This window comes from Pteronotus mesoamericanus, unplaced genomic scaffold, assembly GCF_021234165.1.
Source record: "Pteronotus mesoamericanus isolate MK-2021 breed Mesoamerican mustached bat unplaced genomic scaffold, CSHL_Meso_final scaffold_54, whole genome shotgun sequence".
NCBI lineage: Eukaryota > Metazoa > Chordata > Mammalia > Chiroptera > Mormoopidae > Pteronotus > Pteronotus mesoamericanus.
The window spans coordinates 7,260,552-7,272,615 of NW_026555321.1; the positions used below are offsets into that span (position 1 = coordinate 7,260,552).

Here is a 12,064-nt window from a genome sequence, read left to right on the forward strand (position 1 = left end):
GAGTTTTAGAGGATAAAACATGAACATGACATGTAGTAACAAGACAATCATTCAAAGGAAAATTTAGAAGATTCCTTTTCCGTGCTTAGTGTCTGTAGAACACTCATTTCGTAAAGCACAGAACACTCTACACAGAAAGGCAATTAAGGGACTCACAGCTACTCTCCTGTCTAAAAAAGCAGTCTGAAAACTGCCGATCTGTAGCCAATTCTGTCTTTCCTGAGAATATTTTAAGAAAAGTGGTAGAGAAATCTTTGAAAGGCAACAGTCAACTAATTATATTTAGACAAGTTTCTTTTCATTTTCCCCCCAAAACATAAAAACTCCTTTAAGGCTTTGTTTTCCTAGACATAGCAAAGCATTTCATACTTCTCTACCTTAAGAAAAATCGTCACAGACACTTCCCCCAAGTCAGAGGAAGGAGAGAATGAAAACACCATAATTAACCAAAGAAAAACGGGATTACCAGCAAAACCAAGTGAGCCTTTTCTTCAGCAAGAAGGGGTGAGTGCTAGCTGTTGTAAACATGCTATTTAATTAAGGATGTAAGCTCAGGCACTGTACTAGGAAATTTTCAAAACAACATAGGTTTCTTTTTCCTTTTGTAAACGGTGGTCATCCCCAACAAACTCCAAGTGAACGTTTGCGGTATTTGGCGGTTCTGACCTGCTAATGATTTTTGGTATCTTTCTATTTTGATTAGTTAAGGCTTACGTTTTCTAAGTCAACCTCAGTGGTTTCCTCTACTAACTAACCTACAGGCTGAAACATTTCAACAGGAAAAAAAAAAACCCTGAAGAGATCATCTAGTCCAATTCTTATCACTGTACAGAGAAGAAAAGTGAGACCCAGTCGGACCAAAGGAATGAGCCAGGCCAGCAGACACCTAGATTGCCAGTATAACATGCTTTAGTCTTCACCAGCTGTCTCCTGGGGAGAGTCTTAATCTCAAACTAAGAGTTAGATCTGGGTTATCTTTCATTCAAGATCAAGGTTTTGTGATAATTACATATTTGCAACTTCTTTTTAACTTGGCATGGGGCCTCTACACTAGGAAAATGATGAAGGGGTTTTGCTGCATCTGGAGGGGAATGAAAGTTTTTTAGTTTGGTGATGTAACCGTGCAGACTTAAGTCTCTGTTTGTGCCACTAGGGGAGGAAAAGGAAGCATTTGTTATTTATTTCCTAAGTCAATAAGCAAATCCTACCATTAGGCATAGAGGCAGATCTTATGGAAGTTGAAGCTTTTAAATTTCAGGGACATTCTTTCAGAACAAAAATATGAAAATGGAAAATCAAATTTTAAGTATGAAAATGAGAATTTAGAATGGCATCTTACAAAATTTGGGGGGGGAGCTGTAAATAAGACAAATATAAGTTTAAAAGAAAACAAATATTTGTGTTAATTGTCTGACATGCCTCTGAAATATTTTTGCTACCTTTTTTTGGTTGTATACTCTTTGATCACCACTTCCAGAGATATTTTATAATACTGTCTACAGAGAGAATAGAAAAATAATTCAATCTTTCCTCAGGAGCTATGGATCAGAGTTTGTAATGTATTGTTGAATAACTTGGAAACGTTTCTTTCAGCTTCACAACTCATTATAAGTAAGGTCATATAAAGGTTTGGATTGTTTGGGATAACCTCTATCAAGTATCTTTTATATGTGAGCTGTGGTATTCAAGGCACTGTAAGATTTCTTAAATATTCTTTAACTTGATGACATTCATTAACTACACTGGCAGGGCCTCACCCTGAGCCGGGAGACGGACCAGTACCAGGGACAAACCTTGAGTTAAATTCCATTCACTTCATGGTAAATTCACATTGACATACCATATACATCCCCCACATATTTATGCATCCTTGAATTCCCCCCATCCTCCCAAATAAAATGGCTATTTTGCTCAGAATAACTAAGCTCCTTGATGGTATAACTGTTCCATGATTCAGTATCACCTGACGGATATATTTCATTTTCCCATTGAGGTCACAAGACAGGCATGATATTTGACTCTTCGAGTATGAATCAAACATTATTTTATTTAGCTAAAGAAATTAAATGGAATAATATATGAAAATGCTAAAGCATCAGAAAAATACTGGATTTTATTATTTCTTGTAATCCCTAGAGTCTCCCCATACCCATGTTGCAAGAGAGAAGTGGCTTAAGTCAACTGAGGTGGCCAAGTCTCAGTATAGCATGACAGTTAGGGTCTAGAGTCCCAAACTAGAGTATCTTGGTTCCAACGTCACCTCATCATTTGCTAATCAGGTGGCCTTCATTAAGTTCCTAATCTCTAGAGGACTTATAATGAGCATTATAAAATCTACCTCACCGAGTTCTTTTGAAGGTTAATACAGATGAAGTAGTCGGCATGATCCAGGCAGTAGCAAGATCTCAGTTAGGGCTAGCTACATACATTATTGGGAAGCCTGTCCATGAAGTCTCTTGAGTAAAGCCTCCTCAAGATAGAAACATGTCTCACAGGGAGCATGAGGCCAATTCCATATCTCTGCATGGAAAAGCTTTGCAGAGTTTTAATGAGCAGTAGCCATCCGCAAAGGAGCAGAGTGAATTTCCTCCAAAGTCAGTGAACTCTCTATAATGATTTACAGCTTAAATAGATAAAGAGCTGCTGTGGCAGTTGCTCAAAATATATACCTGCCCCCATATTTTTCTTCGAAGACATTCATGTTTGTTCTGCCAAACACCTAGTTCTGTAAAATGCATAGTTTTGACAACTCTATACCTCTTTTAGTGTCAGAAGGGCTTTTCTCTTCACACTGTTCGAATATTCTTATTTTCTTTAAAGAGGATTGAGAAGGGCACAGGCTAGTCAAATATTTACCATAGTAGGAGAAAACATCCACATAACCTTCACCTTGCTCTAGTGTTCACAATACACAAAGGAAATGCAACCAAAGCACTGGGAAGTTTTTTTTAAAAAAAAATGTATGAGTGAAATAGCAAAGGGAACAAGTCAAATGAATAGAGCTGAAGTTTCCTTCAGGAAAATACAAACTGTGAAAAACTGAATTTCCCGAAGGAAATACAACAGTATGATTACAAACAAGCTCTTGGCTTTTTCATTAACGAGCAATCTCTCTACTCCAGGGCAAATAGGATACAATCAAGAAAAACCAAATTTGTCCCCACCATCTCTGCATAGGAATGTTGCTGATGCAGATCCACCACTGATATTGGAAGGCCCAGGGCAAGAGGACAAATGGATGCCCACATACCAAAGGTCAAAATAGTGAAAGCTAAAAAAAAAAAAAAAAAAGGAAACTTCAATAATATAGGTTTTATCCTTCTACCTTGACTAACAAATACATCTTCATAATATCCTGGAAGACCAAGTACAACTTTACAGTTCTTGGACTCCTCAATGTCCCTCCCTTGAACACTCCCTGGGTGTTGGGGGAAGCATCGTCCCAGGCCTGGCCAACAATCAGCTTGCCTCTTTCCACTATCTATTCCCTCCTACATGAAGATGGACCTTGTGAGATGTGTGTGGACACTCAAGTTTTAACACACCCAGCACATACACAGCTGTTCCTTAACCACCCCTCTGGCGCATACACAAATGGCTATAAAGGCTCTCAGGAGGATGGAACGAAGGGCCCATGTAGGTAAATTGTAAAAACTGGTCCAGGGCCATCTAAATAGTGAACTTGGGATTCCAAGCTACCTGAAACATGATCTAAAAAGCAGGCAGAGTTTGGACTCAGAGGTCTGGAATCTGCTCATCCCATGGACGGGGGCTTGACCATAGAAGAATAAAAGCAGTACCTGCTAAGGCCCAGGAAACAGGTCCTTTTGCCCTTGTATTGCCAATGAGCTGAAAAAAATGGGATGGGGGGGATATAGCTCATCGAAAGAAGAAATAAGAAGAAGAAGAAAGAACCCCGTGTATTGGAAGCAGACAGCTTTTCCCAAATACAATCTCGCCAGTCCCAGGCACCCCACAACTAACTTGATTCTAATGATCTATAGCTTCAGCCCTATAAACAAATACAGATGCTAGGAAAACCCTTAAGAGCCTAAGAAAGAGATCCTAAGTTGACTCCCCGTTGAGTGCCAACACCTAAAATGCTGATCATGGCAAGTAAAAGGCCAGATCCTTTTGTGAAGAGGAAAATCTTAACCACCTACAAGTTCTCAGATTAGCTGGATTTCAGGAGTCAAATCATCCCCCTTTGTTATGTTGGATGAATTCTGCTCTTACTGCCCTTCCCAGCAATTGTTTGAGTCCTACACACAGATGCTGGTTTTCTATGCCTGGAATCTGGGGTTCAATTATACATCTTTGAAAATGATGCATGTTCAGCTGTGTTAAATAGTCAAGCCATGGGTCACCGGCAGTGGGTCCCACCACCAAGATGCCATTATCATGCTAGGAACACTAGAGTTTCCTTGTGCAAAGAGACTCTACCCTATCTTGATGTTCTATAGTGCAAAGATAATCAGGAAGGAGCAAGATCACAGGAGCAAAGCAAATCATGAAATCACCTGGCTGGTGTGGCTCAGTGGACTGAGTGCCAGCCTGTGAACCGAAGGGTTGCAGGTTCAATTCCCAGTCAGAGCACATGCTTGGGTTGCGGGCCAGGTCCCTAATACGCGGCACACGAAAGGCAACCACACATTGATGTTTCTCTCCCTCTCTTTCTCCTTCCCTTCCCCTCTGTCTAAAAATAAAATAAGTGAAATCAGGAGCACTGAACTGATGACTTTAGATAGATAATAAGTTTCCCCTTTCTCAAATGGAATGTCCCTTTACCCTCTCCCTAACTTCCATCCTAACACACACAGATTCACCATGAAAAAAGGGCCTGCACAATGCAAGTAGAGCAAGCTTAGAAAGCACACACGTACACATACACACAAGCAAACCTCAAGTGACCTTAAGCAGACTCTATCTTCCTAATTTATAAAATAATATAATAAAACTTATCTTCCAGGTTTCCTCCAAAGATTAAATTAGGTAAGGAATGCCAAGCAGCTGGCTCAGAACAGATTCTCAAATGTTAGTCCTGCCTTCTCCCACTTCCCCCAGAGAGGAGCCAACCTGCCCGCTCAGCATTACGAACCCTTCTGACGTGCCACGCACAGGCAGTCATCATTGCCCTGCCTCAGTCAGAAGCAACGGGTACCTGGGGAGCAAAATGTTACAAGTAAAACAGGGAGAGCAAAATGAGTGGTGAGCATTCTGGCTGCTAGTGACTATCAGCTCGGTCATCTTCACTGAAACTCATGATTTAAATCTGCTGGATTTAACCCCTGGAAGGCTGAAGCTGACGAGGTGATACAACCATGCTCTTATGTGGAAACTGACCAAATAATGCCAACCCGCACCCAGGAAGTTTCCTTGGCACCCTATTTTAAACTACTTTGGCGGTTTGCGTCAGACCCAGGTAATATCCAACCTGCTCTGCAGCAGACAGCAGGTGCTACAGGACCATACCACCCTCAGACTAACTCTGCTTTACTGCTCGTAAGCCTCAACAGAAAACCCTAATGAAAAAAGAAACTTACAAACTACATTAAGATTTCAGCACTCTTTTTTCCAAAGCTCGTCAGAATAAAAGAACCAATTACATAGTATAAAAACAGCCAAATTGCCTAGTTAGGTGAGAGCTGAAATTCTTCTCAGTAAAAGTAAGATTTTACCCTGTGGACCCAACTCTCAATAAAGAGTGACTGCCTATTTGTTAAAATGCTCGACTCGGCTGCGCTTCATGCCAGCGGATGGAGGAGAGGCTAAGTTCAGGATTTCCTGGCTATTGCATGATGTGCCAGGTGCTGCGGCAGACCTGGAGACAGAGAAATGAGTAAGACACACACCTTGCCTTTGAGAGCATTGAAGGCCTAATGAACAAGGAAGGCACTAAAAGATAAAATGGAAGCCTATCCTCAGGAGAAGACAGTAGCTCAAACCCGAGGCCTTCAAAGCAGGTTTCTTTAAAAAAGATCACACTTGAGTTAAGTCTTAAAAGACAAGTGAAAATTACCCAGGTAGCAGGCGTTCCAGACGGCAGCTTGAGCAAAGGCACAAGGGCCACCACTGCTCACAGCCTGGGTACACACGGTGATGAGTGGGCTGGCAAAGTGGGAGTGTTGGCAGGATGTGGCGCTGCAGAGTCAGGTGGGAACCAGGTCACTGAGGACCATGTTAGGCCAGATTCAGGCATTAGGAAAAAGAGTAACAGACGCTGATATTTAGTGAGCATTTACCACGTTGTAGGCACATTAACCACTTGAGAGTAATGCACTGAATGGTCACCACAACACCATAAACTCCCTTTTACAAATGAGGGCACTGAGGGTTAGAAAAGTCACGTCATTGCAACAGGCTACACAGCCAGTAGTAAATGGGAGGTGGGTTTGGAACCCAGGATGGCCTGATTCCAGCCTATCCTTGACAGAAAGACTGAATGGGCACAGATGGGGCACTCGTGCTGGGTACAGAATGGAGATCTGAGGTGGCCCAATTGTCAGTCTGAAACAAGGTAGTTATAGAAAAGAATAGATCAATGAAAAAAATATTTAGAGAGACTGAGAAGGAAACATTTACATGCACCCTCTCCCTAGAGCATTCAACAACAAAGTGGACTTTGGGCAAAGGGGTCTAGAAAATAAACTACCAGTGCTCAGTCAGTCATGGTTCTGAGTGCACAGGGTTAGAGTGTGAACATTCTCTTTGCTTTTAACATGCTCCTGTGTGTTAAACGCAATGAGGGCAAAGACCATGTCTGTCTTACTGATTCGGGAGGGTGTCACCAGATTTGAGACTCCTGCCTGGCACAAGGAGGCTCTATAAACACTGTTGAGAAAGAAAAATGAGTAATGGCCATTTTTTTTACAATGGCATCCAGGAAGTGTCAATCTTCATTGGAAAAATGGGTTAAAAAAGTAAACTTTTGAAAAGTTAGCTTGATAACTGAGGATTGGTAATCTGAAATGAAAAACATGTAACGGTTATGTGGACTATATGGACAATAATGAGGACTCATCACCATGGGGTGCTATCTCAAAAAAAAAATATGATGAGTGTTTTATAGAAATTGCAACAGGTTTAAAAATAATATGTTATTAAAGGAAGTGGCCTGGAGGTGAAAAATGTGCTTTTTGGGAACAAAAGCAAATAGACCAAAGTTCATATCCAGGCCTACTGATTTCTGACCCTGACAAAGTAAGCACATATCATAGTGATTTCAGGAAAGAAGTTTTCCTGTGTGGCACTTTTACCAACATTTAGTCAGCAACAAGCATCTCTCAATAGGTATTTGAAAAATAAAGTCACACTTTGTTTTTATTTTATGTACCTGTCTGAAGAGTCTTCAAACATGTAAAGTTCCCCCCCCCCACCCAAAGAGTAATTTCTCCTGCGCATTTAGGAAAAATGAATCTACTAATTCAAAAATAAAACTTTTTTAAAGTTAAGTATATTTCTTAATGAAGTTTATTAATATATTGAAATCCTTTGCGCCCCCTTGTCAACCTACTAAACAGAACATGATTTTGTTTTGTTTTGTTTTGTTTTTGGTGACCTAAGAAGAGGCTGTAAATAATCTTATTTCCTATCTTATCATGAATAAGATATTTTGAAAAATGTTTTTACAGTTTACCAATTATGTTAGAAAAATCCTGAAACTGTTTACTTATATGGAAAATATGCAATCATGGAATTAGGTTTCTCATCTTCACTATAGCTACTTTCAACCTTTATCTTTGAAAATTTAATTTCACACAAATAAAAATTCAAAATAATTCCTTAGTTCAACCATTTTGAAACCTTAACTCCATAGAGATATGAAATCTATGGGTTTTGTAAAACTGCTTAAAAGCCCAAATAAAAAAGCCACTAGGTTTTTAATTGTTTAAAAGGGTGTACGTAGATGAAATGAAACTGACTCATGAACTATTGAGTCTGGAATTTGTAATCATAAATCTTATCCTTGTAAACAAAACCTAACAAAATCAGAGCCCACAAATTTCCTTCTTTCGTAATCTGAAACAAAAATTTTAATGATTTTTCACATACACAGAAAATTAAGGGTGCATTTAAAATATTTATTAGCTAAATATAACTCAGTTTTTAAGAGTCTGGGGTATAATCAGAGACAGTTGAACATTTTGAACATTCTGGCACTGCAATGTATGACAACATCCAAAAATGAAACACTGGGATTTAATTTAACCATAGAACTCAAATTTGTGTTAGGAATTTTTGTTTACAACAGTGCCTCTTCCTCGTTCCATTAATAACTTCCATCTCTGTGTGATCTTCCATATGAACTTCTCAATCCACTTCAAGTACTCTGGAATGTACCATTTAGGACCTGGTGCTATTTCTTTCTTTTTTTGAAAAATTATTGTTTTATTTTAAATTTTTTTTTATTCAATTACATTTTCCCCATCCCCCCCCCCCCCGCCATTGCTCTCCCCTGCCCCCGTCCCACATTCAATCCTCCCCCGCCTTGTCCTTGTCCACCGGTCCCTTATACAGGTTCCTTGACGTGACCCTTCCCCTGCTTTCCCCTCATCTCCCTTCCCCCTCCCCTCGGGTCACTGTCAGATTACAAACCTACAGGTGAGTCTGCCCGAGGCCCTTGGTAAAGCAAGCCTGAGCCTCAGGGTGACAGCGCGGACTGGGAAATCCTCTACATTCCATCCCAAATCCACACAGGGCCTCTCCAACTCACCAAGGTGGGGGCGGGGACCGAAGTAAGATGTAAAAGATGAGAGAATGGAAAATTACCCAAATCTAACCATGGCATTTTACAGATGAGGAAAACTAAGGCCCTGAACGGTCCAAATACTTAGTTACCTAGACCACAGCTGCAGACACTCAGTTATATGGATCATAGCTGCAAAAATTCTAATTTTTAAGGTCTCAGGGGTTCGGTACTTTCCATAACACACCGTTAAGTACATAATTCATTCATTCACCCCCTACACCCCCCCCCCCCCCCAAAAAAACCCTGTAGAGACAGAGATTATTTGGGCAGAATTACGATTTTAACCCTTCCGTTCCCACCAAGATAACTGCAGAGAACCGTCAACTCCCGGAAGACAGGGCTGTCTTGCTCTAGGCAACATCTGCAGCACCCTGCACAGAGCAGGCCCTCAGTAAATAATTCTCCGCCTCCACCTGACGATCCCCACTCCCTAATGCATCCAGGCCAAGCCTTCGGTGGAGTCAGATAACTTTCCTTTGCAAATCGCCTCTCTTCTTCAAAGTTTAATTATCCAGTAACTCTGGGCCAAGAAGCCGGCCTGGGGGAGTGTGTGGCTCTTCCTCCGAGCTAAGGATGGAGTAACTGGTCATTTATGGTGGTGTCTCGGCAAGTCCTGGATGGGCACGAAGCATCGCCACGGGCCGCAGTGGCCCCAGGTGTGCCAGCTGCTTCGGCGGCCTTGGCGGCCGCCGCTCCAGGCCGCTCTTACCCTGCCTCCTCCAGATAACCAACTTCTCAAACTTCCCTTTCCGGGGGTTGGGGCGCGCCTTGAACGCAGCCAGCACACAACGCCTTTCCTGCCCGCACAAAGGGGGCCAAAAGCGCCCCGCGCCCCCTGCCACTTCAACTTTCCTCGTCTTTTGAAAGTAAAACTCACACATCCCGGTGGCTAAGGGGCTCAGGCTGCGTGATGCCCGAGGGGAAACGTCCCCGTTTCCGCCGAGCGCGGCGTTCCCGGGACCGCCTGTCAAGCGCAGCGAGGAGGCGGGGAGTCCCGGAGACCCCAGGAGCCCCGCCAAGCCGGGCTGGGGGTCACTCACCCGCCTTCTGAACGTGCGGAGGGATCGTGCTGGCGATGCGCGTCCACAGGACGATGTGCAGCGGCCACAGGCCCCTGAGCAGCCCCCGACCCATGGCAGACCCCGCCGATCGTCATAGACCGAGCCCCGAGCGCAGCTGCCGGCGCCTTCCCGGACCCCTGGCTGCGCCTCCGCGCCGCGTCCTCTCGGCGCCCTGCACCCGGCCGGCCGGGCAGATGTGCGGGCCAGATGTGGCGCTGGCGCGGCTCGAGGAGGGGGCCTGGAGACCGGCGAGGCGCGGGGAGGCCCCCGGCGGCCGAGGGGAGCTGCGCAGGAGGCCCGCTCCTGTCCCAGGCGTGTGCGCGCGCGGGGGTGTCGTCGGTCCGGGCGCGCGAGTGACTCACTCAACTTCTTCACCCGGCGCTGCGGGGGAAACAGGAAACTCCTCGCCAACAGCTGGGCAGGACCTCTCACCGCCCGAGAGCCTTCTCCCTCTCTTCGCTTCCAGCCCTCGCTCTCTCTCGTAGCTGCCAATCATGTCCCCAAGACCAGCCCCTCCTAGGGCTTTGGCAAACTTTCAGCTGCCCCTCACCGCCCTGAGGAGTACTGGCTCCAAGTATTTACTCCGGGGTGACTAAGTGCACACGTTTCACAAAGTAACTGAGCATAGAAAGTGCATACACTTTTCAAAGCACCTTCTCCCTTCCTCCAACCGTCTTCGGACGGTTCTAGGTGCTTAGAGCCGTGTTTTCCAACAACAAGCCACAGTCCAGGAGTGGATCCTGAAATCCAATGAACTGTGAGCACTTTTTTTTTTTTTCTATTAAAATAATCCGAGTAAGGACTGTCTCATTAAACTTTTGTTTCTGTTATGTATGCATACACTGTTACATTGTAAAATGTTTTTCTCAGTGTAGGTGGAGGTCTAGAAGCTTTTTCTCAAATAATGTGCAGATTGATTACCTGAGAACCTTCTTAAAATGCTGATTCTGATTCAGCACATCTAGGATGGGACATTTCTGATGAGCTCCTAGGTGGTGGCTCCTGTATTGAACTGCCTGAGGCTGGGGGTGATTCAGCGAGGAACTGGAAGGGATCAGCCATCACAGAGTGGCAATGGTGGGAGACGTTCTCTTCCCAATGCATCATGTATGGCAGAAACTGTAAAAATATAAGTGTCCTGCGAGTCGGCTGAATGCCAGGGTTTGCCTTCCAATGATGCCAGTGAGAGAGAATATTTAGCCTCTCCTCTGCAACAGGTGAAATTGTGGGAACAGGACAGTATGCATTTTTAACTCCTCCTTCTTGCCGGGGGCCGGGGGAGGGGGGCGGGGTGGGGAGGGGTACCACGTTTGCCCCCAAACAATTCTGGCGTACACCTGTTTTGAAGTTAATCATTTTCCAACCAAAATACATTCTCTTTCCCATATATCTCTCTTGGAATCGTACCGTATGCTCACCCTACCAACAGCTCCTGAGACTTCGAGTCCATGTAGCCCCCCCTCCCCCACGCGCCCGCCCCCGTCAGGAGAACTTCCAGTAGGTTGGACAACTCACTCCTTTATCTGAGACCAAGATTGTTTGCAGAGAGGCAAGGTGCCCAGGCTTACAGGAAATGCATTAAGGCAAAAAGTCCTCTCATAAACCCAGCTCTGAAATCGTCCCTGTCAAGCTGTGAGTTCATTTGCTTGATCCCAGCACCTTCAGTCTTGTCACTGTGGTTTCACACCAGCATTGAAGCTGCCTCTGAGTGTGTCTTTCAGAAAAATACCACCTCCCAGCTCTTAGGCTTAGGGTGCAGGAAGGGCAGGGAAATTAGGAGGGCTGGGCATCTCCTTGCCCACCAATAGTGTTAGGAAAGCTGGAGCCCCTCTAAACTGGAGGAGAGTTGGGTTCAAAATCTGCTTCTTCCCATTTCCTCTTCTGCAGCCACCTTGCCTCTGCCATTGCCATCCCTTGGGCAGGAGCCGCCCCCCCCACCCCCCCAACCCCCGCCCCGCCGCCCCTTGCCCCCGCCCCGGTCACTCACTCACCCTCTGTCAGGGCCATTCTGAGCCCTTTCACTCAGCTTCTCAAACCAGAGCTGAAGTCATTGTTTCAAAATGCAAATATGGCTATACCAACCCTCTGATTAAAGTCATTACACGGCTTCTCATTGTTGTTGAAATAGAGGATAGGAACCAGGCCCATTAGCTTGCCTTCAAGTGCCCTTCTCTCTTGCACCTCGCCCTCAGACTTCCTTCCTTGCCTGCTGAGGGCCTTCTCTAAATGCCTAGAAAATGCCCCCGTACTCTTC

The 12,064-nt window shown here is 44.4% G+C and overlaps 1 protein-coding gene across 1 annotated transcript in view; it reads right to left on the minus strand.

Annotated features, from left to right (window-relative positions):
* TGFBR2 (transforming growth factor beta receptor 2) overlaps positions 1-10,227 on the minus strand; it is an 80,243-nt gene extending 70,016 nt beyond the window's left edge. Inside the window, exon 1 of the mRNA XM_054595344.1 lies at positions 9,790-10,227. Within this exon, the coding sequence (XP_054451319.1) occupies positions 9,790-9,883 (94 nt within the window). The 5' untranslated portion in view covers positions 9,884-10,227. The remainder of the gene's footprint in view (positions 1-9,789) is intronic.
* Between the last annotated feature and the right edge of the window lie 1,837 nt (positions 10,228-12,064).